Genomic DNA, 17022 nt, shown 5'->3' with positions numbered 1-17022 from the left:
AATGTCAAAAGCAAAATTTAACAAAAATGTAATATACCATAATTTAATATTTATCGTGTATCAACGAAAATATTGCTTGGAAAGCTTATACATTTTTTCTCACGTACTGTACAAGTAAATCTGAACGGACATTTTACTCAATTTTTTTATGACATTGTACATTGAGAAAACTGCGAATCGGTGGACGAATGGTACGCCAGTGATTTTCTGGAAGGAAAGATGATGTTGCTCGCGCTAGCAAGGGCAAGATGAGGGCGAAACGCGAATCGATCGTTACCCGAGAGCGTCCTGCGCGCTAATCGCTATTCCAGCGCTAGTATTCGCCCGTACTTTGTTCCCATCGGGTTGACAAGCTAATACAGTGTTTTTTCTCCTGTTATTATTCCAAAGAAAAATAAATATTGCTGCTTTGCTCTCCGGTAGATATGAGGGACGAGGTGAAGATGGACGCGAATCGGCTAATCACCGAGGTTTATAAGCGGCCAGCGCTTTGGAATCAAAGGCATATCTCTTATCACAATCGCGAGGTGACAAACCGCGTTTGGATGGAGATTGCATCAATATTCAAGTTGCCTAGTAGGTGCACTGATGAAATCGTTTTTGCTCTATGTGATTCGCGCGCGCATTTTCACGTTTCATTGCAACACCAACATTTCTTTTTGTCATTCTTAACAAAGATCATCGTTGCTGTTTGTTACCGTGATACTTATCTGTTACGATTTTTCATTGAACTATGTCTAAGGCGGTGACGGTCACTACATAACTATAAATTGTGTTAAAAATACCTTACTTAAGGGGTTAAGGTACTAAAAAATAAACTGATTGTCTATGGATGTCACAACAGTAAACACACAATTGATCGAATTTTACTATTGTCTTTAACTGTAGTTCATCATTCATGTCTACGTTACACTTCCACACGGTGTAGTTGTTTTGAAATTATTCATATCGTGTAAAGACAACTCCGAAATCTTGTACAATGTTTTCCGAAGTGTTATTCGAAGAAAGAGGACTTTAAAATTTAAAGTCCGCAACATACGCTTCCGGTTCTGTACCTCGAAAACTAGTTTGTATTAAAATTACGATTTTACTGTTTTATCTTCGGGAATTTGAAGTTTGACAGCATCTTAACCCCTTAATTAAGAACTTTCTTCGTTACTAACTGGAAAAAAACTGCGAATTTCGTTGAAGAGTTAATATTACGTGCTTGGTACCATAGTTTCCTATGCTGTTACTCGCACAAGTTAACCTCACTTTTTGGCAATGACACCTTATCGAAAACGGTACGTTTCAATTAAGTTTACGTATTCAATCTAATACAAGATCCTTAAAGTTATAGAAAACCTCATTCCACAAACTGATCGATAACTTACTATTTGTTACTATTTACAGCGTGATTCCACAAGAAGATTTAAATTGCGAGTGCAAGTACTGTTTAAGTCGAAACGCATGTGCGTGAGCACCGTCAATAAATTCCGACGGTCGCGTGTGTGGAAAGCTTCCGCTCTTTACGATATTTGTCGTTCGAATTACCGATCGTTCATTTTCTATCTTAATTGTACTTCGTAAATAATATCTCAAGGAATAATTTAGATCCTGCGAATAACGAGAAGCGGTAGAAAATTTCTTGAACACCGGTACCTGCTAAATTGAATGCTTCCAATTCTTTTCCAGAGCCGGTGTTAAAAGCAAAGTGGAAAGGCTTGCGAGATACGTTCCGTGCTGAATTAAAAAAGGATCAAGTGTACCGGAAAAGTAAATTTCATCGGAACCGGCCGGTATGGATTCACTTCAAAAGTTTGCAGTTCTTGAAAGAACAGATGTTACCTCGGCCACCAATCTGGGAACGAAGCAATTCTTGCCAGGATGACGATCGCATAGCCAGCGAGGGTGAAACCGACGGAATGTTACTGCAAAATGGGTCTTCGATGTCGAATAGAAAAGCGGAGGAACGAGGTACAATTTCGAATCATTTACTGTCGATAAGTAGCGATAACGGATTGAAAATCGACAGTGTTAATCACATAGATGTGAAACAAGAGCCCGAGGAGAATTTCGACAATCTCGAGTTTCAAAGTGTTTCCGACAACCTGACGGAAAACGAGATGATGTTGCAGAACATCTCGCCCGAGCAAGTGTTGATGGGCGACCATGACACTGGCATTGGTCTCACGGTAGACCCCTTGGAAGGCAACCGTTTTGATGATAATTACTATTTCCTTATGAGTCTGTTACCCCACATAAGGACACTACCCGCCGATAGAAGAATGCTGCTCAGGATGCAAATGCAGGAACTGGTTTACAAAGAGGTCTACAAGAAAAGCTCCGAGAGTGTCGGCACGCCGTAAAATGAGAAACGTAAAACAAAATGCATAATTCATATTTTTAACAAAGATATTATTCGTACATATGGTTTTAGGAATCGGCGAAGATTTACCGGAATAATTGTTTTCTGTGTTTCGTTGCCCCCGGAGATGCAAATCTCGCCCGAGATGTAACGAAAAGTGATTCGAAATGCGACTCTAACTGAGCAAAACCATTTTTGTCAGTATTTTTAATTGTTTATTTGTCTATTATTTGTTTAATGCTATCTCCACTTGTGGTTATTATTTACTTGTTACTTGAATTATTATTCTGATTCCAGAAATAAATATTTCGAATATCTTATAAAATTTGTTTAAATAAACAAATTGTAAATACTTCACAACTGTTGTTTTTGCTCAGCTAGAGGATTGCATGGTAGATCAATGGCGAGTCGATAAGTCAGAAAATGTAAGGAAAGAAATGATATACATAGCCTCTGACCGGTTAAAGTAGCTCGGAATTGGGCAATATTTAGTGCAATTATCGATTAAATATTTATTTTAACCGATGTATAGTCGTAATTAACTCACGTAGGTATGGATCGACAATTAAATTAGTTATTTAATTAACGATTGGATTAACGATAAACTAATATAATTAACAAATAATTCTTAAAAATCAGTACTGCATCGTCGAAATTGTTTATCAGTTATAAGTTGCACAAACTCCTTCAAGTAGATGCAAATGGCCAACTTAAATCGGAAATAACTAAAAATATACTACGATAAAGAGACGAACAGAAAGAACAAAACGTCAGCGTCATTTATTTATTAATATTGCTGACGCTACTCAGCAGTAACATAATATTTGTAATATAGCATTATAAATCAATAAAAAGATAGAATATGGATGATATTTATATATTAATATCATACTAGATGAAAGATATTTCGGTGATGTATTTTCAAACGATAGTGTACACATCGCGACAATACTGTGTGATGAGGCACTATTGTATAAAACTATACAAGCTTACGCTATATGAGAGAATTTCTTCCTTTTATGTACTAGATGTCATACTTTACTTAAGGAGACTTTCTTCAGTACCGTGGCATAATTAATATATGTAAAACTTATGAAGCTAGACAAGAATTATTCATAGATAAATTGAACAGTATGGGAAGAGAATTTCGATTGAAATGGTTAATTTAGAACGTATAATAGCATTAATAATAGTGAACTCGTCTTATTGTTCCTTCGTATAAAATATCACAACAAAAAATTAAGTTCAAATTAAGTAGACGTGATTAATATATTTTAAAGAATAAAGACTTTCTATTGATAAAAATTTCCGAAATATTGGAACAAAATTGTTGCATTTAAATATTTAAACTATGGGACGAATTTCATTTGTAAAAATGCGGCGGTTATCGAAAAAATCAATTTTTAGGAGGAGATAACAGGCAGATAACAGGAGAAATCTATAAGTTGTTTTAAACAAAAAACGCCAGTAACCATAACTCAGTCGTGTAAAAGAGAAAGAGTGTCTTTTTCCAACGAGAATGGGATAAATAGATTGTTATGATATTATAATAAAGTTTATTCATAAAAAAATGAATAGTAGAATAAATGTAGAAGGTATCAACAAACTGTAAAAATATGCGCATGTTATATCCAAATCAAAGTTTATTTTTCAACATGGTACCGCAGCTTTAAAGAAAACAAAAATATTAAAGTTAATTTTGGAAGCAAAATAATAGAAACGTGACTCAACCAAATGCTTAAAACAAGAAACCGTTAAAAAACAGCAGTTGAGCTGTTAGAGCTACGAAAAATAAACATAAGTAATTGCATTCAAGTTTTAAAAATAACGTCATATGTCTCATAGTTTCGTCGCGACATAAAATAGATACTTTCACTTTTATTAGTTTTATTATTATAATTTTTATATAAATACATCACAATTTATTGATAAATAACTTTTCATAGTGTAAACAATAACACTGTTTACGTATATAGGAAACACAAATTACTTTTCATAACATGAATTGTTATGGATCTATGTAGCATCGTATAGTATTGTCGCGGAGTGTACATCGAGAGGAATTTCAATTCACTTTCGATTCAAAACTAGCAGTCAATGATGAACGATTAATATTTTTGATCGGCGATCAACGATCCCGATTTTGATATTTCTATTCGATAATTTACAATAAATTCCACCGATCGCCCATAAATTGGACGCGATGTTCCACTAGCCTATTAGATTGATTAATCGATGAAGGAAATTCGAAATTCTCTCTAGTGGATCAATGCCCAACTCTGAAAGGAATAACTCTTTAACCGGTTTAAGGAGTTCGAATCCCGCAGATTGAGAAACACTGGTGCTTTCTCGTACCTGCGGGTACGACCGTAACGTTCAGTTGTGTCTGTATGTAGGTGTAGTAAACGTATCGTGTATTCACGGCATTCCTGTTCCGTTGCGCATGCGTACCTGCCATGGCTCCTCTCGGCTGATTGTTTCGTTCGTTTTCGCGTTACGATTCGGTTGTGCTTTCGTTTAGTCTGCTCCAGTCTGCTCGCGATTGCCACGGTACGGTTGCGTGTCTTCGCGTTCCTCGTCTCGGACACGGTATTACTCGTCCAATCATCGTTTTCGTGGGCATACCCTTTCGAAAGGACACGGACATTTTTATAGTGAATGATCTCGTACGCGCGTCGAACAACCTGACGGCGGGTCTTCGGTGTGCACAGGTGTTTACTTTAGTGTCCGATTGTTCCTACTGGAATAACGTAGTCTCCGTGTGCATCGCCGAGCATAATTTCGATGCACTTCTCCAGGACTACCTGTCCGTTGTTCGATTCAAGGTGAGTCAACGTCAGTCAACGTTCGGCCAGCAATGCGACGAACATCCTACTCTTCCCTCGCGAATCGTTAGGAACATTCTGAACTGTGTCGATCAGAAACTGAAAAGAGCATATTATTTTTGTAAGTTCTGTTCAATGGGTTAGGATAACGTGGAATCGCAAATAATTGACTAACTGATTTTTGGCTCGAACACTATAACTTATACCATTGAAATTCGAAAGGTTTTTCAAATATAGAACCGGAAGCATATGCGTGTACCTGCATTCGTATAGTAACTTTGATGTTGAATCCTTCAGTGGGCTTGTAAAGTGAATTGAAAAAATACAATAGATAATAAATTCAATTTCTTTAGAAACTAGCGGAATGGTGATTGTATAGTAAAATTTTCAAATACAGTGCTTCCTTAGATAACGCGGGCTCGACATTCATTTCGAGTAATTGACACACTTAGCACACCTGTACAATTTTCATTATCGTGATAAATAAGAACATGAAGTCTCGATGATCCACTTCCGTCTGAATTAAATAGTATAAATATTTATAGTGTGTACATAGATATATTTACACTGTTTGGTCACTCTCTGATCGGTCACAAAAGTATTCAATCGCTTTGGGTAGTAAACAAATTTTTTATAGAATTGAGTATTAGTAAATAAATAACAACTTGAAATCTATTTTAATGAACACTTATTAGTTTGTTTTATTATAGTTTATGTACAAAATAAACTAATTTCATTGAAAATAGATACTGATTTACTCTTCGCAGTTTATAAATCTAAAATTCTACATGAATTTTGCTTAATATTTATAACAGCCAAATATTTTTGTGATCATTTATGTACATAATATAATATATGCTTGAATGAAACAAGTACACGTGTATACACATATAAATGCAAATCATATATGCACATGCATTGAAGGAATGTAAATGTATTTCAGATTTTTTTAAAGGTGGAGGGTGGTTCAGAACTACGCGGATTTCCATCTACGCGGACAGTCGGCATCCTAACCCCCGCGTTGTTCGAGGGAGCACTATAATTGCATCGGTACGCATTAAGCACTTATCAGCATGAACTTGAATAATATCAATAATTCATTTAAGGATAAAAAAATGTTGTTTCCCGAAACAACGTTTTCCAATGTTATTTATAGAGATTGGTATTGCGAAATATAAATATCAAGGAAGATCTTCATCGATAATGCTAACATTAAATGCTGAAACGTTAATAAATTTTCTAAAAATTTGAAAATGGCCATGCTCAGAGAATACATTTAAGTACTGGTGGAAAGCCCCATCAAAATGTGGAGCCGTTCTCTCTACTATGTTTTTATAGTTTCTACTATAATTAAACGTAGTACAAAAGCTCGCGTTAATTGCGTGTTCACTTGTTTCATAATTCTCATAGAAAGTCTATTTTACCTTTCACAGTATCTTAACCCCTTGTAGCAGATACGGATTACCATTTTTTAACACTTTACTTACCGGAAGTCCGCTAATAGGATTTCCAATGAGCGAATGAAAACGACCACGCTATTGGGAAGTTGATTTATCATGAAATCTTTGGCTGTGTTTCCCAGAGTTTTGAAAACTATTAAATAATTGCCGGGTAGGCAACGTGCTGATTAGTATTCCCAAAGTATATGTTGTGTATGATAACGCTGAGTCGCGCAACGTGATTGGTCGACGAGCAACGTGTAATAATTTAGTCTTACAATTAGGTGAATCTGGCTCATGTTCGACGAATACCGAGTTGTGATATTGTACATATTATAATACATATATGTGTATATGTGTTACGTTCTTCTGAGAAATGTAAGTGATATCTTTAGTAATATCGTGTGTATGCGTACGTTGTTGTAAAAAAAGACAATTATCGGGGATGCAAAATGTATTCCGACGATGATCAATGTCCGAAATGGATTCACTATGGCACAGAAGTTAACCGAATTTATGAAAGTACATCACTTTCGTATGGTCCGTATAATCACGGGCTCGGTGCGGTCTCGTGTCGCCGTAATTAAGGTTAAAGTGTTCTAGTCTTCTGAACGTCAAGTATATCCCTCGTCCACACTTTCGAGCTTGCTCTAAATAGCGTACTGGAATCTCCCGGCGATTCGAAACGCATCTATGCATTCCGTTCCGAGTGACAAGTACCTGGAAACCGAAACGCTGTCTATCCTATGGGTAATTCTCGTAACTAGTCGTAATAATGGTAATAAAGGTCTTTGTATTCAAACCCACGGCCCGTGTGTTTATTTACATACCGAAAAGAGGAGAGGAAAGACATCCATCCTGCCGATCATAAAGGCAACGTACTATCGGCTACGCTACTGCGAATAGCTTTTGTCGATTTTTGTTGGTCGTAGTCCTTGGAAGTTTTATGATGGAATAAAAAGGACAATATGGGTATAAAAACGTATGAATGAACGTTGTAAAATTTAAATCGGTTTGTCAAATTTTTCGCACAGAAAACCACAAAATCATTTCAGGGTACTTAATCTATCGTTCGGTAATTATGCGGAGGCCTTTGATTGGTCAATATACATATGTATATGTATACATATATACAGGCTCACGAAAGCGTTCGAGCGCCTTTTAAAACGCAATGACTTTTTTAAAACTGAGTTAAATGACTTGAATTTTTTTTTTTATGATAATTGAACTAAACCACTAGACAACTGAAATGTTTTTTCTTACTTCTGCTTTTGTTTGGGATGACAAAAAAAGTAAAAAACTCTCGTTTTTTTAAACGTTTTTATCTGAGCCTGTAACAAAAATTTAAAAAGTGCCTCTCGTGGATCTCTGCATCTTATATGCAAGCTGAAAAGCTATCGAAATCAGTTGTCGTTGTTATTAGTTACAAATAATTAAAGATCGCTAGAATTGTAGTTTTGACCCGATTTTTGACACTTTTGATCAAAAACTGTAAGAAATCTGCAGTTTTTGAAATATTTCAACGCCTGTAGCTTGACTCTGGATTAACCGATTTCGATCAAATTTTCAGCAAGTTGTAGTCATTGTTTAGTGGATTATTCCCTCTATCATTTAGAAAACTTAAGTCATTAACTTAAGTCATTTAGTATAGTTTGAAAATGACATTGCATGGTGTTCGAACACTTTCATGAGCCTCTGATTACAGAAATTGACGATGACACCCTTTTATCGCTCTACTACATGTAGAACGTCACTTTGAAATTTATCCATTATAATACAAAAATTCAAGGTGATCTTTAAATCTTGATAGAAAAGCTATATAGGAAAAAAATAATTATTGCATTGTGTCCCCGTCCCCCTCCCTAGATACTTTACCATTTTTGCTTGAATCATTTTTTCATGTGATTAATAGTAAATGAGTAATTTCGGTGGCACACTCGGAGGACTGATCCTGCAACCATTGCATAGATAATAAAACACTGTTTGATATATATCAAACTTATCACTAATAAAATATATTAAACACTGACTTTCCATATCTATTTAGTCTCAACGATATCTTCCAGGTGTCAATAGCTTAGTGAACGACTGAAATGACAAAATTAGAGACTGTTTTCGATCAAATATTTAGCGTACGCAAATAGCCGGTAGTTCGATCAATTATAGCGCGTGCATTCGATACATATCTTTTGTCAATGTAGCAACGAGGGAAACGTGTCACGTAGGACCTCCGATCAATGCACAGTTGCTTCCGTTGGCCATATAATTGAGTAAAAATAGGATTTTCATTTCAATCATTCATACACAATGAGAGGTGAGTAATGCGGCGGAATCCTGCTTACACGGACAAAAAAAAAGCATACGCTATATCTCGCGGGAAGAAGGTACGAGGTAACAAAGTTCATTCTAGTTTTCTCATATTGCTAAAGTCTGAATCACTGTACCATGACTCCTGCAGCTGGTTCTCACGCTTTTCTTCGTCTGTGATCTCGCGCGGCGTTGCATATTCATTAAATTACATCCACGGTAGACCACCTAACGCATAGTTGTCGGAGGTACCGTATTTTTACGGGGATAAATCACGCTAGAAGTTCTGTGCAGTTTGCGGAAACGATATAGTGCGGTCGTAAAGTAGACCACGGACAACCGAGTCGTATAGACGCCGCTGGACTCAGGGCTGTACACGTTATTCCGTACCTGGGCCTGAAAATGAAATAAACGGCGATATACGCGCTACTAGGAAAATGAAGAATTATGTACCACTTATAGTTATGTACCACATAATCGATAGGTATCGAAACTTTTCCGGCTCGTAACCCCCTTTTTCAAGCTTTTCTCTACTCGGTGCCCTGATTTTGTAAGCTTTCTCCATCATTGCTACTTTCAAGAGTAGTTGAGCGTGTAATTTTTGGATCTTAAAGAACTTATATTCGGTATAGAAAAAACGGAATGATTACAAACTGAAATTTCAACGCTCCTAGATTTTCAAAACGCTCACGGATGAGTAACAGTGGAAAACCATAACGTAATTTGTTGCAGCTTGATTCTAAACTTGATGGAAATTTCCAGTTCTTTCTTTGCTACCACTATTAGTCGATCAGGGCTGCGAAACATTTTGCTATTCGTTAATTTCTACAACCATATTTAAGAGCAACGATTTTCACCTTTTCATTAAAAGCTGTCTATTTAAAGCGTCTCACGTAAAGTGTTACAAGCTGGTTTCTCTGAAACCGTTGCACGTATTGATTTAGAATTTTTATGCGTTGAATCGATCGGAAGGGAAAACATTTTTTCAGCGAAAGAAGTTGTCCGGTTGAATTCCCTAGGTCTGGAAAGGGCGCAAATTTTTTAATTTTTTTTAATGGTGTTATTTTATTTTATTAATGACATTTTATGTCTTTTAATTCTGCATAGTTGAAAAGTTATGGCCAAGACTTAGCTACAATTCTTGGACACTGTGTATGTATATTAGTGCTAGGTACACCTAGAAGAAGATTGATAATTATATTTTATGGAATAATATCCCAAAAGAAATGATGAAACCACGTCACTTGAGATAACTTGTTAGATATTGTTTCATATGTTGGAATCGAACAACAAAACTCTGAAAAACATTATTCTTTAGAAACTGGTTATATCATTGCAACATTAATACATTATTCTTCTTCAATTAACTAAACTAAATTAACTTTTATTTATTTTATTTGTACACGACCATACAATTCTATATTATAGAATTTCATTATACGAATCTTTAAGAGTTAATAATTATAAACATCAACAGTTACAAACTATCCATTAAAAACGTATGGCTGCAAATTAAAAACAAATATTAGCATGAGTTTTAACAAGGATTTGTTCTGATCTCTTCCAACTTATACTACTGTTTCTTAACCATCCTACAGTGTTCATAAAAACTTGCACTAATGGTGCTCGGGTCATATAAACCCTGCAAAAAAATACGTGCGTATCTTTGGAAACTGCGCTATGATACAATGTTTTTAAACACATTATATAAAAATACGCAAGAAAATAAAAATGTATTAATGAAGAGTAAACGAAGTAAATTTTTACTCTGATAAGATAATAATTAAAAACGTTATATGTTTTAAGGCTAATACAATGTTCGAATAAATAATGTTCATGGTGTGGGTTATACATATACATATTCCTGAAACACCATAGAATGGTTAAGGATTAATATTAGTTAATTCACTCTATCAAGCATTCGGTTATTTATGGATACTAGTGTAGAAGTTGTTTTCCACCGAACCCGGCTCAAGTTGCAGCACGGAAACCAAAACTGGTCGGTACTTTACGCAGCGAGAGACAGAGATCTCTAGAGCCCCTAGAGCAGATGCTTATCGAGTGCTCACCGTGTCTCAAACTGAACAACGGCGCACAGTGGTGGTACCTTTTCCCGAAAAGTTGGCCAGTATTCACAACTTTCTACGATTTTCGTGAAAGTTAGTACTCTTTATTTATCAAGTTGCCGAATTTAAATATATCATCGAAAATGCAACATTCAAAGTGGAAAATCTAATTCTATCTTATTTTTTGGAAGTATCAATAATTCTCCCATATTTGGCTATGTGACTTGGTTATTGTTGGAATTTATGGGGTTGATTTGAATTTCGGCGGTTAACATGTTAAAGATGTTATTATCTCAGTAACCATGCACGGTACATGAAAATTTCGAACGGTGTCTGATGCTATGAAACATAGAACATTTAGTGTGGCGAAAGTAAATTTACATATTTAGATCAGATGGACGATGTACGGCATGAAGGAACAAAAATACTGAGCATGAAAAAAAGCTTGCAGACGACAGCGTAAAGCATAGCGGATCGGTCAAAGTTTTACGAATGGAGTTGACTCTCCTCTTTTTATCGTTGGTATCATGGTATCGTAAAATATATGTTGATATTTTAGCAAATCACATCCAAGCTAGTGTAAATAAAATGCAAGTTATATCTTTTTACAAAACAATAATACAAAGCATAATGATATCAACGTCACAGAGCAATTATCGAGTTATCTCGAAAAAGAAATCGGAAACCATGTTTTTTATTTGTCCTATGCACTAAATTGAACAATGTGTTATATGCTTCGCTATAATATATACTTTTAATTCAATGAGACGTATATTTATTCAAGTATCAAATTTTACTCGAATATTAACGATATGCAAAGTATTTACTGCATAAGCTTTTTGTTGCTATATGCTTCGAAAAGTGCATTCCGGCAAATTTTTCGAGGAAACAAATCACATCCAAGCTAGTGTAAATAAAATGCAAGTTATATCTTTTTACAAAACAATAATACAAAGCATAATATCAACGTCACAGAGCTAACTTATCGAGTCATCTCGAAAAAGAAATCGGGAACCATGTTTTTTATTTGTCCTATGCACTAAATTGAACAATGTGTTATATGCTTCGCTATAATATATACTTTTAATTCAATGAGACGTATATTTATTCAAGTATCAAATTTTACTCAAATATTAACGATATGTAAAGTATTTACTGCATAAGCTTTTTGTTGCTATATGCTTCGAAAAGTGCATTCCGGCAAACTTTTTGGGGAAAGGTACTATCGTTCGACGTGTCTCGCCGCGACTCCGAAGATGGTAGAGACTCGCAGCTACGTGGTCGAACGGTGTATGCACACCGTGTTTCACGGAAGAAAAGTCATGGTTGCAGTGTCGTCGAGGCGTCCGGACGGGTCACGTTGCGCCCGTCTCTCGCGTCCTCTCGTCCCGATCCGTGTTGCGTCTCTTTTTTCGGCGTTTCTGAACTCTGACTCATTAGAGAACGTTTTTCAGTAACGACCGGTTCTACCGGTGCGACGCTCAGCGTCCGGCGATCGGACCGGCTCGAATCAACGTCTCCGATTGCCAGTTGGCCGCGGCGAGCTCCTCCTCAGGCTCCAACCTGGCCGATAACGAAGGATGGTAAGCTCCCGTTCGAGTGGCGTAAATCTCGCGTCCGCTAACAACAGCACGGTTACATCGCGTGCCGTCGTGTCCGACAGTGACGTAGCCCGTGATGGTGACGCCATCTTACCAAGTGACCGGCAGTCGTACAGCGCGGAAGACGAGGGTGGAACTCGCGTGAACGGTGCTACCGGCGCGATCGAATGGAGCGAAAGCGGTCCTCCCTCGCTTTCTATGTCGGTCGATCTGCATAATTTGGTGAACCCGAACCAGCAGGACTCTGGCCACTATTCCGCCAGCCCCGAGCACGCTGATGCGTCCGTGTCGGACGGTTGCAACCCGAACAACCTTGCCAGGACACACGCCGAAGAGGAGAGCTACGAGGCCTTTGGCTCCGTCGAGGGGGATGCCGACGACGGGGTAGACTCGCCGGGTGGTAGCAGTTCGGCACCCTCGCCCACCGGCACCAATTCCCTGCGGTAAGTTCGTTGACGCTTCTATACTTTGCACCAGCACGTTTGCCTCCGGTGCATCGATCGGCTCTTCGCCTAACTCTGTCGATACGTTCAACCCTTAACACCCGAACTGGATCTCCAAGTGCTATAGTTATTTTCCTTTGCACGGGAATAGTTCAGCGATCTCTTATTCATTGTTGACTACCGAAATAGATCTTTGAGTGCTCCAGGTTATTTCCTATGCATAGAAACAGTTCCATGTCTGTCGTTCTAAGTATACCGCAAAGTCACGTGTACTGCGTAAGTAATTTATAAACGTTGGTAGATTTTACCCGAGTAAAAATTTGCATTAGTAATCTGTGGGAATTTGTCAATTGTACTGCGCGAGCTATTTATCGGCATTTTGTAATTGTACTGTAGCAGAAGTTATTGGCAAACAACCGGTAACAAACGAACTGGTGAAAACAGTTGCGAAGAATCGTATCAGTTTATATGTATTAGCTTCAAAAGCTAATGATGATAATAAATAAGAGCTTCAAAATGGAGCTTTCAACAATCAATTATGTGATATGAATAAAGGAATTTTTCCAAAAAGTGGTATTAATATATATAAAAAATATCATTTATTAAAATTTAAATAATAATTTCCTATTAAATCCATTAATATTGTTAATGATATTTCATCTACTATAAAAATAGAAACTAAAAAAGGTATAGAAAAATATAAAGTATAAAATAGTATATAATAAGCTGCCTCTAAACGATTCTCTCAAATTCATAAAATGAATTTGATGTTCCTTATCCGAAATACAAAATCGTGATCGTCGCACATGTGCGGCGCTAGTAGCGAACGTTAAGCACTATAAGCTCAATTCTATTTCTACAAGGCTTCGATTTAACATGGTCTAGATAAATAAATCCGATTTCCTTTTTACGCGATTTCATTCGATTCGGCGCCATTGAGAAAGTTATTTGATTTAAATTTTAAGCACAATTATTTCCGTTAAACGTAATTTTCTATATATGCACATGATGTCCTTTTTACACGATATTTTTTGGAACGCACCTACCGTGCAAAAACAAAATTAAGCATAGTTTATTTCCTTTGCACGGAAATAGTTCCGCGATCTCTTATTCATCATTGTCTCCCGAATTGGATCCTTGATTACTCCAGATTGTTTTCTATGCATAGGAACGGTTTCATATATCCGTTTATATGTATCAGGTTGAATTCTAAATTCTAGAACTGGATATTTAACCAAAACGCTTGATTTTTTAAATGTAGAACAGTCTCCCGTTGTCTAATACATTCAGGTTCAACCCTCGGCTATGAAACTGAATCTTCGTGCACTCGTTTTCTTTGCACGGAAATAGTTCCACTATCTCATACACGCGTTCGCCCTTAACTTCAGAACTGGATCTTTAAGTACTCCAGATCATTTTCTTGGCATAGGACAGTCTCACATCCTCTAACTTAGGCTTAATCATCGACTAACGATCTAGATTTGTATGTAATCTGGTTTAGTTTTCTTTGCACGGCGAAAGTATTCTGCACATTTTTAAAACCTGCATTCGAATCACGCATGCACGCTAAAACAAGTATTGTAGCTTCAACAAAATTATTTTTTCCGATAGATCCAACATTCAAGCGCGTTGAACTGGATCTTTCGGCACTCCAATTCCATCCAAGGATGTTCCAAAAATGTCTCCCAAACCAGAAATGGGGGTTTGAAGTAAGTCTTTTGAAGTAACTTTTTTCTTAGCAAAAATGCAATCTAAGGAACTCCCCATTTCCGGATTGCGAGACATTTACTGCCGAATCGGATTCTTAATTATTCTAATTGATTTTCTTTCTACAAAAAACCTGTCTCTTATCTTTTTTGTAATCCATCATTCCAACGAATTTAGTTTCTAAAAGTCTCCCTCAAATGTCGTCGTTACAAATTTGAGGAAGACTCATTACCTCATTTACGGTTTTATTGTATTTCGTCAGTGTCATATTTCTTCAAAATTCTGTATTTTTTTCATTTTTGTTTGGATTTTCGTACGAGTATGAATTCCGCTGATATTCGTACAATTTTGTATAAGCCGAGCTTATTCATTCAAAAGACCAGACATCCTTTGAAAATGACATTTCTACATTGAAAACTCGTTGGGAAAAGTGTATCGAAATAAACGTCTCTCAAAAAAAGATATGAAATTTTTAATGTTCATTTGAAAATCCGACATTTCCTATGCACCAATCTAATATTATTTGTTTCATATACATACAGCTTACCGATGCCTTTTGCCTAGTCTTTTGCGATTCACAGACCCACTCTTTCAATCTGTTCTGTTTAGCACCTCCTCCGAGTAAAACGTGACTATTGTTGTGACTTCATACTGTAATTGTGTGTACAAGCTTTAGATCTTAAAAAGCTGGATTAGCTGGAATTCTGGATGAATATCTTAAGAGTCTCTGAAATCTTATCAGTGTCCAGACGGCGAAGCTACGGTTTAAATAGATCGATCGGTTTCGCGCGCAAATCTTTCCAACCCCCCAGATCAAACGAACTAATGACACATAATCTTGTCCGTTTCGTTTTGCTCTGTACTATTTACAAAAATTCATTCCGTAATATTCTATTCCTGCTATTTCGTTCCAACAAGGAACTCATTTGTCGTCTGTATACATATATGCAGTGTTTCGTACATCGAAGTTGAATCCGGTTTTCTCACATTACATATTAATATCATTCGAAACAGATCCATTCCCATGATTAAGACGACGCTTCGTCTGATAGGAGACGTAGAGAAACTTTCACGAGGAAAGAGAAAATATTATGATCTAATAACTCGCAAGGACATTGTGCTCGCCGTTCCATTTTTTTTATCTTAAAAACTTTTGTTCCATTGTAGATGGTTACCCATCGTTTCACCTGTTTGCAGTATTGCTTTATGTAGAAATAATATAGTGGTGTGAATAATTCTAGACTCCAAGTAACTTTTACATTTTTAGCGATATTTAATTTATTATATTTCTATGTTAGAAACAATAGAAAATAGAAATATACACATATTATGTTTTGGTTTATAGATATCGGTAACAATGTAACAGTTATAATAAATTCTCCCCGATTGTCCTTCAGCTTGTAAACAAAAATGGACAATTTGAGAAAATGAGACACGATTATTTGAGCCTTGCGCCTCGTTTTTATAGTTGTCGACAATCGGCGCCTATGAAAACGAGCCTCGAGGCTCGAATAATCGTATCTCCTCTTCCAAAATTGTCCATTTTTGTTTACAAGGTGAACAGCACTGAACTTTGAATCTACAGGTTGTCCAAAAATTATGGTACTTTAGAGAAATAAGGAATACCTGAGAGATTATTTGAAGTAACTTTTTCCTTAGCGAAAATGTAATCCGCCGCTTCGTTTATGAGTTATTAACGAAAAACACTGACCAATGAGAGGCCAGGTCGGCTGGCGCAAGGCGACCGAGTCAACGAGCGGACGAAGCCCAGTCTCGCTCATTGGCTCAGCCGCCTCGCGTCAGCCGATTTCGCCTTTCATTGATCATTGTTTTTCGTTAATAACTCGTAAACAAAACGGCAGATTGCATTTGCGCTAAGGAAAAAGTTACTTCAAATGACTTCAGGAATCTCTCATTTCCCGGAAGTACCATAATTTTGGAACATCTTGTATAATTATGCCCACCACTGTTTTATTAAATGATTTGTTAGGATAGATATCACCCAAAACAAGTGATCTAATCTAAGCACCATTTTTTTCTGATAAATGGTGCTTAGATTAGATAAATAATGCTTAATTGCCGTGCAACCATAACAAACCGCAAGTGTAAAACTGTTTTTTCTATTCTTGATTCTGTACAAATTAATCGCACGAAGATGTTAATTTTGATTCTCGATTGAATTTGTGTTATGCAGAAATCCTAGAAGTCCCAATTCAACCATAGGAAGGCATTCTTGGCTAAGAACGTCGCTTAGGCGGACACCACCGTGGTAAGTTATCGTCTTTCA

General features: G+C 36.6%; 2 protein-coding genes across 5 annotated transcripts in view; both read left to right on the top strand.

Moving 5' to 3' along the window:
• The first annotated feature begins 59 nt into the window (after window positions 1-59).
• LOC143260773 (uncharacterized) lies at window positions 60-7417 on the top strand. 2 transcript variants are annotated; one of them, XM_076527372.1, is made up of 4 exons: window positions 60-576; window positions 1675-1956; window positions 2029-2358; window positions 2420-3217. In XM_076527372.1, the coding sequence occupies exons 1-3, from the start codon at window positions 426-428 to the stop codon at window positions 2346-2348; spliced, it is 753 nt and encodes a 250-aa protein (XP_076383487.1). In that variant the 5' UTR covers window positions 60-425; the 3' UTR covers window positions 2349-2358; window positions 2420-3217. The 2 variants fall into 2 exon arrangements, with proteins under 2 accessions (XP_076383487.1, XP_076383486.1); XM_076527371.1 differs by having other exon boundaries at window positions 2029-7417.
• nuf (rab11 family-interacting protein nuf) overlaps window positions 4838-17022 on the top strand; it is a 33162-nt gene continuing 20977 nt past the window's right edge. Inside the window, exons 1-4 of one of the 3 annotated variants that reach the window (XM_076527363.1) lie at window positions 4838-5172; window positions 12439-12567; window positions 12648-13028; window positions 16930-17004. In XM_076527363.1, the coding sequence (XP_076383478.1) occupies window positions 5132-5172; window positions 12439-12567; window positions 12648-13028; window positions 16930-17004 (626 nt within the window). In that variant the 5' untranslated portion in view covers window positions 4838-5131. Of the gene's footprint in view, window positions 5173-6115; window positions 6223-12438; window positions 13029-16929; window positions 17005-17022 lie in introns of all 3 variants that reach the window. The other 2 variants (XM_076527365.1, XM_076527364.1) reach the window with 2 other exon arrangements.

The sequence above is a fragment of the Megalopta genalis genome, chromosome 19 (genome assembly GCF_051020955.1).
Source record: "Megalopta genalis isolate 19385.01 chromosome 19, iyMegGena1_principal, whole genome shotgun sequence".
Lineage (NCBI taxonomy): Eukaryota > Metazoa > Arthropoda > Insecta > Hymenoptera > Halictidae > Megalopta > Megalopta genalis.
The sequence above is the reverse complement of the archived record's forward strand: the minus strand, read 5'-3'. Positions and strand labels throughout refer to the sequence as shown.